General features: G+C 35.1%; 1 protein-coding gene across 1 annotated transcript in view; it reads left to right on the top strand.

Moving 5' to 3' along the window:
- ccdc88b (coiled-coil domain containing 88B) overlaps positions 1–20,930 on the top strand; it is a 28,159-nt gene continuing 7,229 nt past the window's right edge. Inside the window, exons 1-22 of the mRNA XM_073821014.1 lie at positions 1–264; positions 817–965; positions 1,135–1,243; positions 4,809–4,878; positions 4,982–5,040; positions 5,194–5,277; positions 5,372–5,512; positions 5,634–5,776; positions 7,086–7,167; positions 7,274–7,432; positions 8,710–8,856; positions 9,057–9,237; positions 11,915–12,030; positions 12,132–12,221; positions 12,339–12,953; positions 13,336–13,515; positions 15,623–15,963; positions 17,817–17,943; positions 18,313–18,711; positions 18,887–19,048; positions 19,320–19,597; positions 20,417–20,560. Coding sequence (XP_073677115.1) covers positions 199–264; positions 817–965; positions 1,135–1,243; positions 4,809–4,878; positions 4,982–5,040; positions 5,194–5,277; positions 5,372–5,512; positions 5,634–5,776; positions 7,086–7,167; positions 7,274–7,432; positions 8,710–8,856; positions 9,057–9,237; positions 11,915–12,030; positions 12,132–12,221; positions 12,339–12,953; positions 13,336–13,515; positions 15,623–15,963; positions 17,817–17,943; positions 18,313–18,711; positions 18,887–19,048; positions 19,320–19,597; positions 20,417–20,560 — 3,842 coding nt within the window. The 5' untranslated portion in view covers positions 1–198. The remainder of the gene's footprint in view (positions 265–816; positions 966–1,134; positions 1,244–4,808; positions 4,879–4,981; positions 5,041–5,193; positions 5,278–5,371; positions 5,513–5,633; positions 5,777–7,085; positions 7,168–7,273; positions 7,433–8,709; positions 8,857–9,056; positions 9,238–11,914; positions 12,031–12,131; positions 12,222–12,338; positions 12,954–13,335; positions 13,516–15,622; positions 15,964–17,816; positions 17,944–18,312; positions 18,712–18,886; positions 19,049–19,319; positions 19,598–20,416; positions 20,561–20,930) is intronic.

The following is a 20,930-nucleotide window of genomic DNA, read 5'->3' as shown; positions in this document are numbered from 1 at the left end:
GCAACTCTAGATTCCGGTGTGGTTTCGAAGTGTGACGAATGAGGGAAGGGAAAGGCACAGAAAGCAAAGATGTTAACAGTTAAAAAGTTTGATCTTGACAGCTTATTGTCAAGAGAATTACGGTAACCATGAGTGTCTTCGTCTATTATTTAAATAATCCGTTGTGTTTTAAGGAATAAAGCTGGTCAGGTACAGTACATGAAGATGGACGTAGACGTTACGGAAATGTTAGAAGAATTTATGGGAAGTGCACTTGTTACATGGGTAGGTGGTAAGCATAACAGTTAAAGTTCTTTGATAATCTTCATTTTGTTCGATAGAAAGTTTTGTAAACTTTTCAAAAGAGTTCAGAAGTGTTCTGAAACTATAAATAATGTTCAGAAATCATTGTTGATCAATTCATGTTGCTTACAGTTAAATCTGAACATTAACGAATAAACAAATGGTCAACATTTATGCTGTTCTCTCCTGAAAACTTTGTTTTGAAACATGTTAGCTGGTTTGGTACCTGTTTTTGCAGCTAATGACCAACTTGGACTAGCTAAAAACAGCTACCATGATTTAAAACAGATCTATTTTAAACAGCGAGGGATATCTTAAAATACATCAATCATTTCTTGAGAATTCAGAGTCAGAATGAAACCCTCAGTTTGATCTGGACAGCCGCCCAATAGGTTTAGTAAACTTCATGTTGATAGTACACAGGAATAATAAAGCATTCATAACAGAAAACAAAGAACTGGTATATTCAGATCTCAGTTTTTTTCTTTGTAGACATTTTGATGTGAGCATGGCACTGTTTTCATTGTCTGTCAGGTGCATCTATTTGAGGGTATTGTTGATGAGGAGGAGGATGGATCACTCTCTCAGGAATACATGGAGGTAAACTCCAACTCCCAGAATGCCGTGAGGCGGTACCTGAAGCTTACCAATGGAGTCTACCTCAATGAGGTCATGAGGATCATGTAAGACAGACTTGAAAAGTTATAGTCTAAAAAGTTCATTTAAAAACCATCTATTTCGTTTTGAATAATGTAGCTTATATAGAAGCTGACTGACGATTCACTGATGATAGTTCAACAGTGACTCAGCTAATGGCCACATTTTTGTTGTTTGTTTGGTTTCTTTAATCAGTGATCCCAATCCAAAGGTAGAACAAATCTACCACAATGTGGGTGATGACAAGATTCGCAGGGTGCAGAACTTTTCTATCCTCAATCGACACTTGAGATCATACTATCAGGTACTGAATTAAAGCATCAGTCAAATCACTATGTTAAAACATATACGGTTGAAGTAAAAAGTTTACATACACCTTGCAGAATCTGCAAAATGTTAATTATTTGACCAAAATAAGAGGGAACATACATAATGCATGTTATTTTTTATTTAGTACAGACCTGAATGAAGATATTTCACATAAAAGATGTTTACATATAGTCCACAAGATAAAATAATAACATTTTGCAGATTCTGCAAGGTGTATGTAACTTTTGACCTCAACTGTGCATAATATAGCTTGATTCTCTGACGAAAATAACTGGTGGTAAAAATCAGGGCCCGTATTCACAAAACATCTTAAGGCTAAAAGTAGCTCATAACTTGCCAATCTTAAAAATAATCGGCGTGTCAATCCTAAATTTAAGACTCCTAAAATTTTGCTCTAAGAGTATTTCACAAAGCATTTTAGCGCTAAAACTAGCTCCTAAATCTGTAAAACGTTAGGAGTAGTGAAGAGGACTCCACTAAGTCACTAAGACCAAATCACAAACTAGGTCTATCTTCTCTGCTGAAAAAAAAAACAATCATGACAGACATTCTAATTGTTTCCACTACAAATACCTTTACAAATAATACAAACCATCAACTTTTAACCATTAAAATCATTAATTAAAGGTTTCCTGTACTGATTTTTGGGACATATTCCATTAGGATTTAGTGGTTTTAACAAGCCACCAATAGAAGGTGACCAATTATCAGTGGAGATTAACAGGCACCATTACATTTATCATTAAAACCATTACAATTTCTATTTTAACCAGTAAAAACGTTAACATTTTTTGTGATGGTTCCCATTTTTTTTAAGTAGGGCTAAAATGGCTGTTGCTGGCAATCTGCCTCGGAATTTTAGGAACATGTTGCATTTATTGGCACGCATATGTTTTCCCACGCATCTTTTTTGGTTTTGGAGGTTATCCATACTCCAAATTTCCCTTTGATTATATCCTTGTTTTCATTAACAGGTTGGGTAAGAAGCTGTTTTTGAGTCCAGTTAGGTTTTATGTATGCATGTCTTACTATCAGCCATGATTATTCTAGTCCGTCAATTAAAATGTTGTTTATATGCATATGCATTATCTGCTAATTGTTTACGAGAAGCACACATGTAAGAGGCTGACAATTAGCTGAACATATGCTTGTTTAATTAGTGACACTGATTGACATTAGTGGTGACATCTTTATTTGTAAACCTTTATTTGAATATGGCAACATAATTTCATCCTCTACAATATTTTTATGAATAAATCTCTTATAGAGACCCCTCTCTTATCAGCCAATCGCAGTGTGCATAGTTAGTTAGCATGCTGACATCATCCATAGCAACGAGGTCAACTCTGCCCTTACTCTTAGCTTAAGACTTCTCTCTATTCCTTAGTAAAAGTTTGTCTCAGCAGCTTTGTGAATAGGTTTTAAGAGAAAACTCTTAGAAGAACTCTTAGTGGTAAGATAAAATGTTTTGTGAATATGTGCCCAGGTTAATAGTGTATGAATGGACAATCCACTAACTCACTGAACAGTGTGTACTGGCCTTGTAGTTGTAGCTGTGAAACACGTTAGCCATGTTTGTTTTTTTAGGTTTCTGTGGTTTCACTTCTTGTTTCAAATGTCCTATCTGTGGACATGTTTTTTTTTCTTTGCACTGTTATTTTCACACAAAGCATGTACCGGACATTTTAAAATGAAAATTAGCTTAAAGCTTATAGTCATTAGAAAACAGTAGCAAAAACTCTAACCTGCTTGATCTTGTATTGACCTGCATTATCTGGATTTTTCACATTAGTTCTTTTAAAATAAACACAAAGCGTGCTTGCTGACTGCACAGTAGTCAGTTTATATTTGAGGAAACTGATTAATAATTACACTAAATACAGGCATGTGACGCATACATTTCTGTGAAAGTATAAGAGAAATCTTATATAAAGTAACCAGTGTTGTTTCTTAAAAACAGCAGTATTTTGTTTATCTAAAACTAAAACTATTAAAACATTTCATTAATTAAAATAAAGTTGAAATAAAATGTAAGTATTATACTCTCAGAAAAAAAGATAAACAAACTGTCACTCAAAAGATACACTTTTGTATCTTATTTACCCCTAAAGAATTAATATAAGTACGTATAAGTTAAAGTTACATATTAATACCTAAAGTGTACATATTTGTATCTTTTGAAAAGGTACCTCCCCAGCTTAAACTTGAAAACAAAATAAGAAATGATAGGTTAAGTACTAAAATTACTAAAACTGTAATGAAAATTAAGATGGAAATTACAGATTTTTATTCAGATTTAACTTAACTTTTTTTTTTTACAAAGAATGTAACTTTTTACAGTGCAAACTTCAAACTTCTACATACACTTTCTTGATTTTGAACAGTAAGGTTTGTAGTGTTTTTTAAAGAAGTCTCTTCTGCTCACCAAACCTGCATTTATTTGATCAAAAGTACAGCAAAAACAGTAAAAACTTAAATATTTACGCTATTTAAAATAACAGTTTTCTATTTGAATTTATTTTAAAATGTAATTTATTCCTGTGATTTCAAAGCTAAAATTTTAGCATCATTAGTTCAGTCCCATGATCCATCAGAAATCATTCTAAAATTCTGATTTGCTGCTCAAAAAACATTTATTATTATTATTATTATTATTATTATTATGTTGAAAACAGCTGAGCAGATTTTTTTCAGGTTTCTTTAATGAATAAAAAGTTCAGAAATCTTTTGTAAAAAACAAAAACAAAAAAACATACTGACTCTAAGCTTTTGAATAGTATATTGTATAATGTTATAAAAGCTTTTTATTTCAGATAAATGCTGATATTTAGATCTTTCTATTAAAAAATTTACTCAACTGTTTTAAATATTGATAATAATAATGTTTCTTGAACAACAAATCAGCATATTACAATGATTTCTGAAGGATTGTGTGACTGAAGACAGGAGTAATGCTAAAATAAATAATAAATTACATTTCAAGATAAATTCAAATGGAAAATAGTTATTTTAAATAGTAAAAATATTTTAAAATGTTACTGTTTTAGCTGTACTTTGAATCAAATAAATGCAGGCTTTGTGAGCAGAAGAGACGTGTTTAAAAACATTAAAAATCTTACTGTTCAAAAACTTTTGGCTGTTAATGTACATTTACAAAATACCATGGTTGGTACTTTCTAGAATTGTGTAAATACCACTGTATATGAAAAAATAATACCTTCCTGTACATCACTGTACTATGGTACTCCCACAGTACTTTTTGTAAGAGTAAGTCATTTTTAAAAGCATTAGAAAATTAGCAGTGTAATAACAGGCTCATTAGTCATACTGAATGAGATGTCAGCTACTGCAGATTAATAAGCCCATTTTCCACAATCATGCTTGTTTTCTTTTGGCCATGACTGCACATGAATAACTTTCATGTGTTCTCTAATGCGTTTCATACTTAAACCTCTTACTTGTACATTGTCTGGGATGACAGCAGAGCACCAGTGAGGTTTAAACGCTTGTCATTTCTTTCATGTGTGTTGCTCTTTCAGGAGAATCTACAGCAGCTGGTGCTGATGCCGCTACCAAATGTTGCTGTTTTAGGTCGAGATCCCCTGACAGGTGCGGTTTTTCACTCTAATTATTATTAAACAAACAGAAATGATCAAGAAGTGCTCGTTTTTTAGCAATTATACCGCGTTGGTGTTATGTTGGTTGTCAATAGAGGGCGCTGTTGCAGAGCTCAGACGACTGCTACTGTTATTGCTAGGCTGTGCGGTACAGGTAACTTAACACTGACTGTAAACACTTTTAATATCTTTAATGCACAGTTTCAGCACTGTAAATTGATTAGAGTGTAATGGTACTAATGTAAACATATCGATGTGTACAGTGTGTGATTCATTTCTCCCTGTTCTTATGACTCATTGTCACCAGTGTGAAAGGAAAGAAACATTCATTCAGCAGATTCAGTGCTTGGACATTGATACACAAGCAGAGCTTGCACTTTGCATACAGGAGGTCAGTGCATTTTTAACATATCCCAAACATAATTTCCAACTAAAGCACGTTTGTGTGATGTGTGTCAATAATCCTGTGATCCACCTTGCCCCAGGTGACCCAGGACCCAAACGCAGTGCTTCCTCTGGAGTTTGGAGACATGTGTGGTTTAAATGGAGCCGAGCTGCAGACTCTCCTCTGCTCCATGGCCAAACAAATCCAGAACCTGTTAGCCCAAAGAGACACACACTTGGAGGTGAGAGAAGAATTTGTTTTGGCGGTCTGACATTTTCAGCTGCAAGGCTGGATATGATTAATTCTCAGTTGTGTTCAGAAAGGCTGTTCTTTAGCTTTGGATGTCTCTGTTCGATTTTCAGAGGATAGCAGAGCTTTGTCAGGAACAGGAATCATCTTCAACCCATATAACCACATCAAATGGGTTTGGAGATGGACCTCCTGAAGGACTGGCTGTGCAGCTGACAGACAGCAAAGCTAAACTGCGCAGACTCAAACAGGAACTGTAGGTTTATTTGCTAACGCATACATAATGCTGTATTTGTGGAAAATATATACTATTGTTAAAAGTTTGGGGTCAGTTCAATAATGTTACGAAAGATATACATTTTAAAGAAATGCTGTTTGTTTGAACTTTCTATTCTTTAAACAATCCTGAAAAAATGCATCACAGTCTCAACAAAAAATATTAAAGGTGTAGTTCACTTTCAGAACAAAAATGTACAGATAATGTCTTGTTATCCAAGATGTTCATGTCTTTCTTTCTTCAGTCGTAAAGAAATTGTTTTTTGAGGAAAACATTTCAGGATTTCTCTCCATATAGTGGACTTCTATGGTGCCCCCGAGTTTGAGCTTCCAAAATGCAGTTTAAATGCAGCTTCAAAGGGCTCTAAATGATCTCACCCGAGGAAGCTTATCTAGCAAAACGATCGGTTATTTTCTAAAAACATTTGCAATTTATATACTTTTTAATCTCTACACAGAGTACACACAGAGCTAGACAAAACGACCATTTGAGGTTAAAAAGTATAGAAATTATTATTTTTTTTTAGAAAATAACCAATTGTTTTGCTAGATAAGACCCTTCTTTCCTTGGCTGGGATTGTTTAGAGCCATTTGAAGCTGCATTTTGGAAGTTCAAATTTGGGGGCACCTTAGAAGTCCATTTTATGGAGAGAAATCCTGAAATGTTTTCCTTTCTTACGACTGAAGAAAGAAAGACATGAATATCTTGGATGACAAGGGGGTGAGTACATTTTATATGTAAATTTTTGTTCTGAAAGTAAACTACTTCTTGTAGTTCACTGTTGTAATTGCCAAATCAGCATATTAGAATGATTTCTAAAGGATTATGTGTCACTGAAGGCTAAAATAATGGCTGTGAAGAATTCAGCATTGCTTACACAGAAATAAAATACAATCTAAAATATATCAAAATATAAAAACACTTGCAATAATTTTTGATTACAATAATATTGAACAATATTTATATTTTTTACTGTATTTTTGATCGAATAAATGCAGACTTGCTGGGCATTGATTTTCAAGAGTTTCAAAAACAATAAAAACTGTCTTACTGACCCTAAACCTTCATTTTATTCAAGTTCCCAATTTTATGATGATTATTAAAAAAGTAGTGCATGTGATTTTAGCAATATTAAAATATCCGTAACACTTTAAGATAAGGTTTATTAGTTAACAGTAGTTAACTACGCTAGTTAACATGAACTAAGAATGAACAATACTTCTACAGCATTTGCTAATCTTAATGTTAATTTCAGCATTTACTAATGCATTATTAAAATGTTTTAAAGGGAGGATAAAGGTGATCAACTACTGGATTACAAGCAAGAGATGCAAACCATGGAGGAAGAAATCAAAAAACTACAGAAAGAAGTGAGCACACCATACTGATTACAGACACTGTAATGATCATTAATAAATGTGTATAGACACCATCTAGATTTCACTGACATACTCCTCTTATGTTCGTTTGGCTCAGAACCGAGCATTGCAGGTGGAAGCGCGTGTGAGTCGGGGACTGAAGGATGAGCTGGACTGTTTGCGTGAGCGTGCGGCCAGAGTAGAGCAACTGCAGGCGGAGCTGAAAAACTGCACACATCGGCTCCGCAGCATGGAGCTGTACCGCACACAGCTGAAGGTAGAGGAGGAGATATACATCAGGCTGAGTCATCATACTTTGCAATTAGGAATAACAAAGTGGAGTGCTATAATTTGGAAATTGAGTAATATTTTGTGCTGCTTGTATTCTGGCAAACAATCAGTTGTGAGAAATGAAAGCTGCAAAAAAGAAAGAAAAAAGTAAATTATATTATAGGAAGTTGCTTTTAAAATAACTGATTCTATTTGAATATATTTTAAAATGTAATTTGTTCCTGTGATCAAACTAAATTTTTACCATCAATCCTCTAGTCTTCAGTGTCTAATATAATATGCTGATTTGCTGTTCAAGAAACATCAGCTACTCAGCTTTTTTCAACATAATAATAATAATAATAATATATGAATGTTTTTGTGCAGCAAATCAGAATATTAGAATGATTTCTGAAGGATCATGTGACTGGAGTAATGATGCTAGAAATTCAGCTTTGAAATTACAGGAATAAATGACATTTTTAAATAAATTTAAATACAAAGAAGTTATTTTAAATATGAAAAATATTTCAAAATTTTACTGTTTTTGCTATACTTTGGATCCAATAAATGCAGGCTTGGTGAGCAGAAGATACTTCTTTAAAAAACATTAAAAATCTTACTGTTCAAAAACTTTTGACAGATATCTTATATCCAGAATAATCGATTTTGAGTTGAATCAAATCGAATTGGACGTCAAATTAAATTGAAAACTTGTGAGTCAGAATCAAGTTGAATTGTTAGATTTGTGTCAAAACCCAGCCCTAATCAGCAGCCATTACTGCAGTCTTCAGTCACAAGATATTTCAGAAATCATTCTAATATGCTGTTTTCATATTATTATTATCAATGTCAAAAAACAATATTTGTGGAAACTGTGATGCATTCTTTTCAAGATTCTTTGACAAATAGGAAGTCCACACAAACAGCATTAAAAAGTATTAATTTATAAAAAAAAAAAAAAAAAAAAAAACTTATTGATCCCAAACTTTTAAATGGTTGTATATTATTTGCATTTGGAATCACATAGTGAAGTGTTTTCATCTGGAAATAATAATAGATTAGTTAATTAGTGGATAGTTAGTAATGTCCTGATCAACTTGGTTGAATAAAAACTTTAAAAAAAAAATGGTGATCAGTCATAAAACATGATGCATAAAGAGTCCCTAGCAGCATGAAAATTCTGCAAAGATATTACAGAAGAAAGTAAGTGCGGTTTGGGTTTGGAACAGTATGAAAGTTATTGTATGATTTCTTTAACACTAATTTTCTCTGGCCCTACAGGAGCAGCAGCAATACTGCGCCTCGCTGCAAGAGAACAAGGCACTTCTGGATGAGCAGCTGGCTGACACTCGTGCACGCTGCTCCGCTCTGCGGGAACTGGAGAAGGAAAATCTTCTTCTCAGGCAGAAGCTTGTGGATATGGAGGGTGTATGAATGACTTTATGAACTTGTGACTTTATGGTGTTTTATCGCTATGCTGTCATTTGTGACTGTGGAGCTCAATGTTGGCTAATTATGTTAGGGTTGGAAGAAAACTTCCAAAATTTACTTTCAAATTTATGAAAGCAATATGAAATGTATGATGTGTATTCATAATGCTTTATGGGTATATAATTGCATTTGTGTAGGAGCGAGATATTGAGAGACAGAGGGTCGACGAGCTGTTGGAGATGAATATGAGTCTGCAGGTGGATCTCAAGCGCCAGGTTCATTCTGTGGGTGTCAGTCAAAATATGACTCATCAGCATTTCCTCCAATCAGAGCTTGAGTCAGATGAGGATGTTCAGGAAATAAACATGCCTGAGATTGGTAGGTTTGATATTATGATATTATGACTCAACATCCATCGGTAGACAATTAATTCCATGACTTCATGTATATGCATATCAATCATGTATAAATGCAAATCAAGCTGTCGTGTTCAGGAATATACATTTGTGACCCTGCCTGGACCACAAAACCAGTCTTAAGTCGCTGGGGTATATTTGTAGCAATAGCCAAAAATACATAGTATGGGTCAAAATTATTGATTTTTCTTTTATGCCAAAAATCATTAGGAAATTAAGTAAAGATCATGTTCCATGAAGATTTTTTGTAAAATTCCTACTATAAATATATCAAAATTTAATTTTTGATTAGTAATATGCATTGTTAAGAACTTAATTTATAGACAACTTTAAAGGTGATTTTCTCAGTATTTTGATTTTTTTGCACCCTCAGATTCCAGAATTTCAAATAGATGTATCTCGGCCAAATATTGTCCTATCCTAACAAACCATATATCAATAGAAAACTTATTTATTGAGCTTTCATATGATGTATGTATCTCAGTTTTGTCAAATTTAACCTTATGACTGGTTTTGTGGTCCAGGGTCACATTTGTGCATGCATACATTTACATTTCACCCTATCACTAACACTCAAACTTAAAGAAATAATTTATCCAGAAATGAAAATTACCCCCATGTCTTTCCAAACCTGCACATTGTTTGTTCTTCTGTAAAGCACAAAAGGAAAAGCTTAGCATTGTTCTGGATGCTTTTTTCCATACAGTGAAGATGAAGGAGGACAGACAGTGTTGAGCTCCAAAGATTTTTTAAAAATGACACTTTCATGTTGCTTATTTTTTCTTTTTTGAAGCTTGACGGTGTTCATCCATATTTTCATTGTGTGGAAAGGAGAAACAGAAACTTCTCATGCTTCTCATGAGTTAACAACAGATATTTCATTTTTGCGTAAACTAATCCTTAAAATGAACTGTGATCATTTACTCACCCTCATGTCATGCCAAACCCATCTAACTTTGGTTGAAGACATTTTTAATGAAACCTGGGAGGTTTCTGTCCCTCAGTTGAAAGTGCAAATAACCCAAACTTAGAAAATCATATCTCTTCACAAGACTAGATTAAGATTAAACTAATATGGATTCATTTTGTGACACCTTTCTAAATTTTGTATACCTGAACTTTCAGTGGAGGGACATAAAAGCTTTAAGATTTTATTAAAAATATCTTAATTTGTTTCAAAGATTAACCAAAGTCTTATGAGTTTGTAATGACATGAGGGTGAGTAAATTATGACAGCATTTTTATTTTTGGGTGAACTATCCTTTTTATAACATTTGCATTTATGCATTAAGCAGATGCCTTTAAAGTAATTTGTCAAGGAGCCAACAATATTCATAATATACAGCTGAAGTCAAAAGTTTACATACACCTTGCAGAATCTGCAAAATGTTAAGTTTTTTACTAAAATAAGAGGGGTCATACAAAATGCATGTTATTTTTTATTTAGTACTGCCCTGAATGAGATCACATAAAGACATTTACATATAGCAAAATCCTTCAGGTCCCACAAATTCTTTGGTTTTTCAGCATTTTTGTGTTTCTAAACCCTTTCCAACAATGACTGTATGATTTTGAGATCTTTTCACACTGAGGACTATTGGGGGACTATTGTAACTATTACAGAAGGTTCAAAAGCTCACTGATTCTCCAGAAGGAAACACGATGCATTAAGAGCCGGTGGGTGAAAATGTTTTGAATTTGAAGATCAGGATAAATTTAACTTATTTTGTCTTCCGGGCAACATGCAAGTATCTTCTGTAGTTTCTGAAGGGCAATACTAATTGAAAAAAATATGATATTTAGGCAAAATAAGAAAAATTTATACGTTCATTCTGTTCAAAAGTCTTCACAAGTTTACTTAATGCATTGTTTTTCCTTCTGAAGCATCAGTGAGCGTTTGAACCTTAGTTGCATATGAGTCTCTCAGTTGTCCTCATTGTGAAAAGATGGATCTCAAAATCATACAGTCATTGTTGGAAAGGGTTCAAATACACAAAAATGCTGAAAAACCAAAGAATTTGTGGGACCTGAAGGATTTTTCTGAAGAACAGCAGGCAGTTTAACTGTTCAGGGCAAACAAGGGACTCATGAACAACTATCACTAAACAAAAAAAAAAAATCAGGTAACAACACAGTATTAAGAATCAAGTGTATGGAAACTTTTGAACAGGGTCATCTTTATAAATTCAACTACTGTTATCTCTTGTGGGCTATATGTAAACGTCTTATATGGTAAATATCTTATTTAGGTCAGTACTAAATAAAAAATAACATGCATTTTGTATGATCCCTCTTTTTTTTTGGTAAAATAATTAAAAAATAATTTAGCAGATTTTTTAAGGTGTATGTAAACTTTTGACTTCAACTGTACAATGCCAGGTTTAGTTGACAACTAGATTAGAAAGCAAACAACAGGAGAAATGCAGAGATATTTTTTTAAATATGAGTGTGAGTGGATAAGTGCATCAGTTTAAGGGTGTAAACTGCTTCTTGAAAGTTGCAATGGTCTCAGCAGTTCAAGTGGAGGTGCCAGCTCATTTTAAAAGAGAGGAACAGAGGGTCAAGGTTAGTGACATTTTGCCTCAACAACAAGAAATACCATGGAATAACATGAACGTGTCTCTCTTACTGTCATTTAGATCTAAAGCCTCTGAGTGAGGAGGTAAACGAGGCTTCCTCGCTGAGGCTTCTGGGAGCTGAAAACGAGAACGCTGAACTGAGGAGACGACTAGAGCTCCTTCAGGCTGAACGAGAGGTCAGTGGCTGTTTCGACATTTTTTAATCCTCAGGTTACAAATTGATTTAGACTGATTCGTGTAAATTCTCAGGTTACCCATGTACCCGTCTCTCATGTAGGCTCAGCAGACCAGCTCCCCTGAGATGACTGAAGAGCTCCAGAGATGTGTGGACCAACTCTCACAAAAGCTTCAAAGCACCCTCAAGGAAGTGAGGCACTTTAGACGGATTTAAAGACAGTTATTCTAAGCGTTTTGTCTACTGTCATTTTGTCCTCGTCTCAACTTTTTATGAATCGGGCCCTGTCATTTCTCTTTCAACTGCTAGATGGAGTGTCTGAAGAATGAAAATAGCAGCTTGAAGATAAATCTTGAAGAGCTGAGGACAAAACAGAAACGGAAAGACCTAGAGGAAGAGAGAACAGCCTCGGAGGGAAAAGAAGGGAAAAAGCCAATAATCCCAAGAGGAGAATGCGAGGGAAATGACACGAGAAGAGAGAAACACGATGGAAAAGAAGGCGTAATAAAAGCCCGGAGAGAAGATGGAGAGGGGGGAGAGGGGGGCGACGTAATCCTCAGCGAGAGAAAAAAGAAGGTTATAGATGAAATGAACACCAAAGAGAGAGGAGAGGCCGAGGGTGAGAAAGAAATTGAAAGGAAGAATGACATTACAGAAGAGACATCTCAGACGTGCAGCACTGAGGCTCAGAAGACAGAAGAAGATACATTTTCCCAGGACGCCCTCGCCCTGCATAACCAGCTTCAGCAGGCCCTGGAAGAGGCTGACAGGCAGACCTCTTTAGCCCAGGAACTGCGTTCCAAACTTGCAGAGCAGAGTAAGAAGGTCTTGGAGGCCGAACATAAGCTGGTCTTCCTGGAGGCTGAAAACCAGCGGCTGAAGAAAGCAGCGGAGAGCCTCGTAGAGGCTAGGAAACAGATAGAGGTAATGAACCGTCAACTTATGACACAGAAAAACCTAATTACATCATTGCACAATCTCCTTCCCAATCCACTCAAGGGTCCAGTCGATAACGGCAATGACTCACGCAACTCTCTGCCACTAGCAATTAAGAAAGACATTCAATATAGTTACTTGACCTGTGTAAAACAAGCACTATTTCTCACAATGATGACTTTTTCCACTTTTAGTCATTGTATCATATAGCATAATGAGCCGGGATTGCAATCGAAGAGATGGCGGCCTAATTTCCTCAAAGAACGATCCATGAATCATCACCATTGTGCCTTCAAGCACGGCACTCCACTTTGAATCGCTTCGGATAAAAGCATCTGCTAAATAACCACTTACTATATTTATTTGTCAGATGCTGCAGGGTGAATCTATGCAGCAGGAGGAGGAGCTGATGCGTCTGCGCAGTCAGGTGGAGTTTCAGAAGATGCAGGATGCAGTGATTGCTCAATTAGAGGGAGAAAGAGCAGCCTTGGAGAGGGAGAGAGAGACTCTCAGAGGCACCGTAGACTCGCTCAGGGCTGCGGTGCGCAAGGTGAGGCGGGTTATTTGTTCGGCCTTTTGCTATACTACAAGATATGGATTACATGACTGGGAAAACATTGAGATTAATGGTGCCTACTTTAAAATTATGCTGTAACAATGAGTGGATATCAAAAACCCAATGAGCAGAGAATCAGCATGGGTAACAGTAATGAGACTGCATATTCTGTAAAGTGGTAGTTCACAGAAAAATGAAAGATTGTTTCTGACTTTGTTTAGTCACCCTCATGTTGTCCAAACACACGTGCTTTTTTATATATAAAATACATACAGTTAAATGAAATGAGAGCTAAGGCTGTCAAGCCCCCAATAGATTAAAAAACAGCATGAAAGTATATATAGTTGAAGTCAAAAGTTTACATACACCTTGCAGAATCTGCAAAATGTTAATTATTTTACTAAAATAAGAGGGATCATACAAAATGCATGTTATTTTTTAGTTAGTACTGACCTGAATAAGATATTTCACATGAACAACATTTACATATAGTCCACAAGAGAAAATAATAGTTGAATTTACAAAAATTACATACACTTGATTTTTTGGTGTTGTTACCTGAATGATCCACAGCGTTTTGTTTTTTTTTTGTTTAGTGATAGTTGCTTATGAGTCCTTTGTTTGTCTAGAACAACTAAATTATTTGTTTTTTCAGCATTTTTCTGTATTTGAACCCTTTCCAACAATGACTGTTATGATTTTGAGATCCATCTTTTCGCACTGAGGACAACTGAGGGACTCATATGCAACTATTACAGAAGGTTAAAATGCTCACTGATGCATTAAAAGAATTTTTTGATTTTGAAGATCAGGGTAAATGTAACTTATTTTGTCTTCTGGAAAATATGTAAGTATCGCCTGTAGCTTCTGAAGGGCAGTACTAAATAAGAAGGCAAAATAAGAAAAATGTACACATCTTCATTCTGTTCAAAGGTTTTCACCTCTGACTCTTAATGCATAGTTTTTCTTTCTGGAAAAAAGCAACAGTGAGCATTTGAACCTTCTGTAATAGTTGCATATGAGTCCCTCAATTGTCCTTAGCTTGAAAAGATAAATCTCAAAATCATACAGTCATTGCTGGAAAGGGTTCAAATACACAAAAATGCTGAAAAACCAATGAATTTGTGGGACCTGAAGGATTTTTCTGAAGAGCAGCGGACAGTTAAACTGTTCAGGACAAACATGGGACTCGTGAACAACTATAACTAAACAAAAACAGCTGTGGATCATTCAGGTAACAACACAGTATCAAGAGTGTATGTGAAGTGTATGGAAGCTTTTGAACTGGATCATTTTTATAAATGAAACTATTATTTTCTCTTGTGGACTATATGTAAATGTCCTTTATGTGAAATAGTTTATTCAGGTCAGTACTAAAAAAAATAATATTCCTTTTGTAATATCCCTCTATTTTGGTAAAATAATTAACATTTAGCAGATTCTGCAAGGTGAATGTAAACTTGACCTCAACAGTAAATATATATTAGCCAATATGTACTGTATTATAAGAAGTGAAGACCAGACCAAAATGTTAGATACAAATTTTAAAATTTTCATCTCTTAATTCTCATTTGCATATTCAAACTTGGAGCATCAAGATGCCTCACGCCATCTTTAACGTCAGTAATGCCATTGGTTTATGCATGTCTCATGACTGAACATGATAGGCCAACTTTAAATATGTAGATTTGAGAGTTTCAGTGCAAAACCATTTAAATTTCAAATTAAATCCATATATAAAGCTAAAATATTGCTTTGAAAGCCTTTCAATGTAGCGTACATGCCATATAGATTACTTTAATGTCAGTAAGATTTTTTTCCTTGAAAGAATGTAATACTTTTATTCAGCAAGAAGGCATTAAATTGATCTTGAAGTGACAGTAAAGGCTTTTCTTTGACTTTGACACTCCATTCTACATTCACTTCTGTTGTATGGAAAAGAGCAATGCAAAAATGTCCTTGCGTATTACCAGCATTTAGAGATGCAAGCAAATACAAGTAAATTCTGACATTTTCATGTTTAAGTCAGCTATTCCTTCAAATCTGAAGAAATCTGTTTTTATATTTGTTTAGTGAACTAAGCTACATTTTTTTTCCATAGGGTGATCAGTTAGAGCTGACTAACCAAAACCTTAAGGCAGACCTTGAAAGATTGGGACGGACCTTGGAGTCTGCTAAGCGTCATGAAGAAGAGCTACAAGCTGAACTGCAAGAATCTGGCGTGGAGGCGGAGTCTCTGACTCGAGGGCGGGAAGAAGCGCTGCTTGAAGTCATGAGGCTGGGGCATGAGAAAGAAGCGTGTCAGGCAGAGTTGGACAGTCAACGGCGTGAGCTACGACAACGAGAACGAGAAATGGCCAGACTTAGACAGCAACTGGAAAGCACAACATCTGCCCTAGAGCATGGCAACCAACGAGCCTGCAGCCTAGAAGCACAAAACAGGTACAAACATAAGTACATGCAAAAGAACCTTTGCACTTATTGAAATATGTCACCAAAACACAATATTGTTTATTATTTACTCACTTTCATGTTGTTCCAAATCAATATGATGAATCTATACATATATACAGTACGGCTCGAAAGTTTAGGATCATTACGATTTTTCTGATGTTTTCAGATATTTAAGCGCCTCTGATTGGCCAGTGCATTCCTAAGTTTAACAGAAATGTGTCTGATTGACACTTTTCATTCAGTTTCAGATTTGATTTTAATTGCGACAGCCGTAATACATTGTTTAATTGTGGAGGGGCATTTTTTTTGTCCCTTTGTCTAGAATTTATGAAGCATTTTTGTTTATTTTGGTGGAATTTTTGCCACAAGCGCTCGTTAATTTCCGACCCTGCGTGACAGTAAATAATTTTACGCTGTTACAAAACAAATATTTCAAATAAATGCTGTTATTTTGTTCTAGTGCGTTTTAGTGCCACAAAAAAGAAAATACGAGATTAAAGTTGTAATATTTCGAGAATAAAGTCGAAATTACGAGAATAAAGTTTAATGTTTCGAGAATAAAGTCGAAATAACGAGAATAAAGTCAAAATTATGAGAATAAAATCAAAATTATGAGAATAAAGTTGAAATGTTTCGAGAAATAAAGTCGAAATTACCAGAATAAAGTCTAAATGTTTTAAGAATAAAGTTAAATTGTTTAGAGAATAAGGTCTAAATGTTTCGAGAATAAAGTCGAAATTACGAGAATTAAATCGCAGCAATTAAAGTTATAATATTTTGAGAGTATAGCCTGCGCATGCAAATGGTCCGGATTGAGAGCACCGGGAGAAGTAGCTAGGCCACTGGAATTTATTTAAATATATGTGGGATTATTATTCTCTAAATATTATGTCTTAAAATCTTGTAATCTTAGAATAATTTCTGAAGGATCATATGACCTAAATTCAAGTACACTACCAGTCAAAAGTTTTTGAACAGGAAAATTTGAATGCTTTTTTAAGTCTTTTCTGCTCACCAAGCCTGCATTTATTTGATCTAAAATAAAAAGCAAGAGCAGTAATATTGTGAAATATTTTTACTATTTAAAATAACTGTTTTCTATTTGAATATATTATAAAATGTCATTTATTCCTATAATCAAAGCTACATTTTCAGCATCATTGCTCCATTTTTTAGTGTCATATGATCCTTCAGAAATCATTCTAATATGCTAATTTGCTGTTCAGGAAACATTTTTTTTTATCAATATTTAAAACAGTTGAGTACATTTTTTCAGGATTCTTTGATAAATAGAAAGACCCAAAGATCATCATTTATCTGAAATAAAAGCTTTTGTAACATCATACACTATACCATTTAAATGCTTGGAGTCAATATTATTTTTCTGGGGGATAGAAATGATAGAAATTAATACTTTTATTTAGCAAGGGTGCTTTAAATTGATCAAAAGTGATGATAAAGAAAACAATTCTACTTAACTGTTTACAACATAAAAATAATAATAAATGTTTGATAATAAATGAGCAGCAAATCAGAATATTAGAATGATTTCTGAAGGATCATGTGACTGGAGTAGTGATGCTAAAAAATCAGCTTTGAAATCACATCAATAAATGACATTTTAAAATACATTCAAATAGAAAGCAGTTATTTTAAACAGTAAAAATATTAAACAAATTTACAGTTTTTTTCTGTACAAATAAATGCAGGCTTGGTGAGCAGAACAGACTTCTTTGAAAAACATTAAAAAACATTTGTCCTTCTTTCTGATCTTATGAAATAAATAGCACTGCATACGAATATTATGTGTATCACTCACTACATCTGTCATCTGCCCACAGACGCATGTTTCAAGAGCTTTCTCAGCTCAAAGAGACGTGTGCCCAGTTCGAGGAGCTGCAGAAGGAGAATCTGCAGCTCGGTTCGCTCAACGCTGAGAGCAAGGTCCAGATTGACTCTCTAACAAAGGTCTGTGCAGTTTTCAAAGTGTTTATATGCGAGATCTGAACGATAAAAGCAATTACTATAGCGCTTCAGTACACCATATTTCTGCAATTATGCTTGCCTGGAGGTCCCACTGAGCTGAAATTTTGCAAAATGGGCCTCTTTGAATATTTCCTTTCAACTAGATAATTGTTTTCTAGTTGCTTTTTTATCTGAAAATCCTCAGCGCAATTAGATTTCCCCTCCTCGGACAACTGTGCTGAAAATGCATCTTTTTGAGATTAATGAAAGCCGTTATTGCTCAGGTTTTCCTAAAGAGGCACGTTGGTTGGTTCTGGATAAAGCCGGTAGGGTACAGCAATTGTCTAACTTTAATATCCCACTCACAACCAGGATCTGGCTAATGAGAGCGCCCATTCCCGAGAGTTATCCAGTCAAATCACGCAGCTGAACCGAACGCTCGAAGAGCTGCAGACCAAGCTTGAAATGGCAGCTACACAACAGCAACGATCATCTCCAGAGGTTGCTTTTTCACCTCCTGACTCGCACACACAGAGAATCGAGGGTTGTGAATCAAGCAGACAGTCTCCAGCGCTGTCAGAAAGACCCCAGGAGACCACTGTCAGTATTGTAGATAAGGTTAACCACAGCCAGAGCTTTGGGCCTACAGACACTATCGATGCAGCAGAAGACTCTGAAAACACAAGGAACAAAAAACCACACACAACGGCAGAGACTGGCAATGGCAGCCAGGAGGCGTTGAGTCAAAGACTGATAAATACGGAAAGGGAGGTGAGATAAAATGCAAAACACGCACAGAAATGTCATTACGTTTTGGGCCCCGCGAGGCCACTCCACGTATGTCTTTATTGAAACATCATTAACGCCGTCCAGGGGTTCTGATTACATTCTAAATTAATGGATATCAACGTGTACGCTAAACTCTATGCCTCTGGTTGTATCCCAGAATGCAGTGCTGCAACGAGAGCGGGAGGTGTTGCTGTCTCAGCTGACTCAGTCTCAGTCAGCCTGTGCTCAGCTCAGAGAGCAGTTGGACGCCCTGCAGCGCCACTCCATCTCGCTGCAAGAGAACTGTGCTAAATTACAGGCCCTCAACACCAAACTACAGGTGAGTGCTTGATTGAGTGTGGGTTGCTGGTCTCAAAATGGACCCTTGACGCTGAAATAAAGGCCGGGGGATTTTAGAAAGTGACATTTGTTTAAATCTATATTAGATTTTATAGTGGGTGGACACTTAACGGGTTTCAATCATTCCGTTGATGGAGCATAAAACTACACCACTTTAAATTATACGGGCTTTTCATAAACAGGTTATTTCCACTCAAATGACCGCACTCTCATTATATCTGCTCTATTTTACCCTCTTTCCTCTCACTTAGGTGGAACAGGCGTCTCTGAGCTCTGAACACGCGGCGTTGTTGGCACGTTGTAATGAGAGCGAATTGCGCTGCGCCGCTCTGGAGGCGGAGTCAAGGGTGTGGCTTAAGGAGAAGGAGGAGTCAGTGATGCGTTTAGAGGCTGTGAGGCGGGATCATGAGAGATTGACAGCTCTGCAACAGAGACAGGAGGCGGAGTTAGAAGAGTTGTTGGTCAAACACAGTCAACTGAAAAGCAGCAGTCGCAGTCTAGAAGCTCAGTATAAAGACACTGAGGCCAGGTACAGTGTCTTAGACAAGTTTAATTTATTTAATTAATCAAGTTAACAATAAATTGCTAACCATTTAGTTATTAGTAAATTATAATTATTCATTTTAGCTTATTCACATAAGAGGTCAAAAATGAAAAATGGGAGGTTACTTATTTAATTAATGTATCAATAAATTACTAACCATTTATTTATTTGAAAATAAATGAATTTATAATAATATGTTTAATAAATAACAAATTAAGCTCATTCACATAATGTGTCAGTGTGGGGAAAATGTGAGGTTATTTATCTACTTAATTTAATCATAAATTACTAACCATTTATTTATTTGAAAATAAATTAATTTTAATAATTTGTTTAATAATTTCAGTTTATTCAAATAAGAGGTCAATGAGGAAAAAAGTAGGTTATTTAATTAATTTATTATTAAATTACTAACCATTTATTTATTTGAAAACAAATGAATTTACAATTACTTCAGCTTATTCGCAAAAGGTTTTTTATTCATTCATTTAACAAATTAATTAAGATACATGTAATACTATTTTTTTGCATACATGAGTGGTCTGTGGAAATGGACAAGGTTGTTTATTTATTCAATTATCTAATACATTAATTAAGAATATTTTAATAATACTTTTAGATAATAGGACTTTTTTAAGGTTATCTCATATCTTGTTTTAAGTAAATCTGTGATCAATTGAAATATGAATACACAAGTTGTTAATATGGCTTGTACTTTAGTAAAAAAAAAAGTGAAATAAGATAATAAAATTATTTCCAAAAAATAAAAGCCTGTAAAATGTTCTAAATACCACACTTGTCCAGATATAAGGAGCTGTTGGAGCGAAAAGCACAGTTGGATGAGGCAGAGGAATCAATACGTGCGGAGAGACAGAAAATGGAGAAAGCGACACAAGGGCAGGTGGAGAGCGAGAAGGAGCTGGAGAGACTGAAAATGGACAATGAAAGGTGAGAGAAACTCATAATTGCAGTGACCACAACACTGGGTTGAAGTTACAGTTGAGCAGATTCATAGGAAAGAAAGAGGAAGTGATGACACCACCCACCACAAACTGCTCTTCACCCACTGTGGTGATGGTAAACCCCACCAAAGTTTTCCCAGAGCATGAGTCATTTCATAGCACAGTTTCCAAAAGTTGTTGCCATAGCGTGACAGCCCATGAAAATATTTTTAAGGTTGTTGCTTTGGGGAACAAGATAGAAGAAAAAAATTACATAACCCAGCAGGACAGTTATTCCGTATGTTAAGTTACTTAGATAAATGTGTTAGTATAGATTGGATTCAGACAGATTCACAAAAACATGCCTGGGCTTAGCT

The sequence above is a fragment of the Garra rufa genome, chromosome 16 (genome assembly GCF_049309525.1).
Source record: "Garra rufa chromosome 16, GarRuf1.0, whole genome shotgun sequence".
Lineage (NCBI taxonomy): Eukaryota > Metazoa > Chordata > Actinopteri > Cypriniformes > Cyprinidae > Garra > Garra rufa.
The sequence above is the reverse complement of the archived record's forward strand: the minus strand, read 5'-3'. Positions and strand labels throughout refer to the sequence as shown.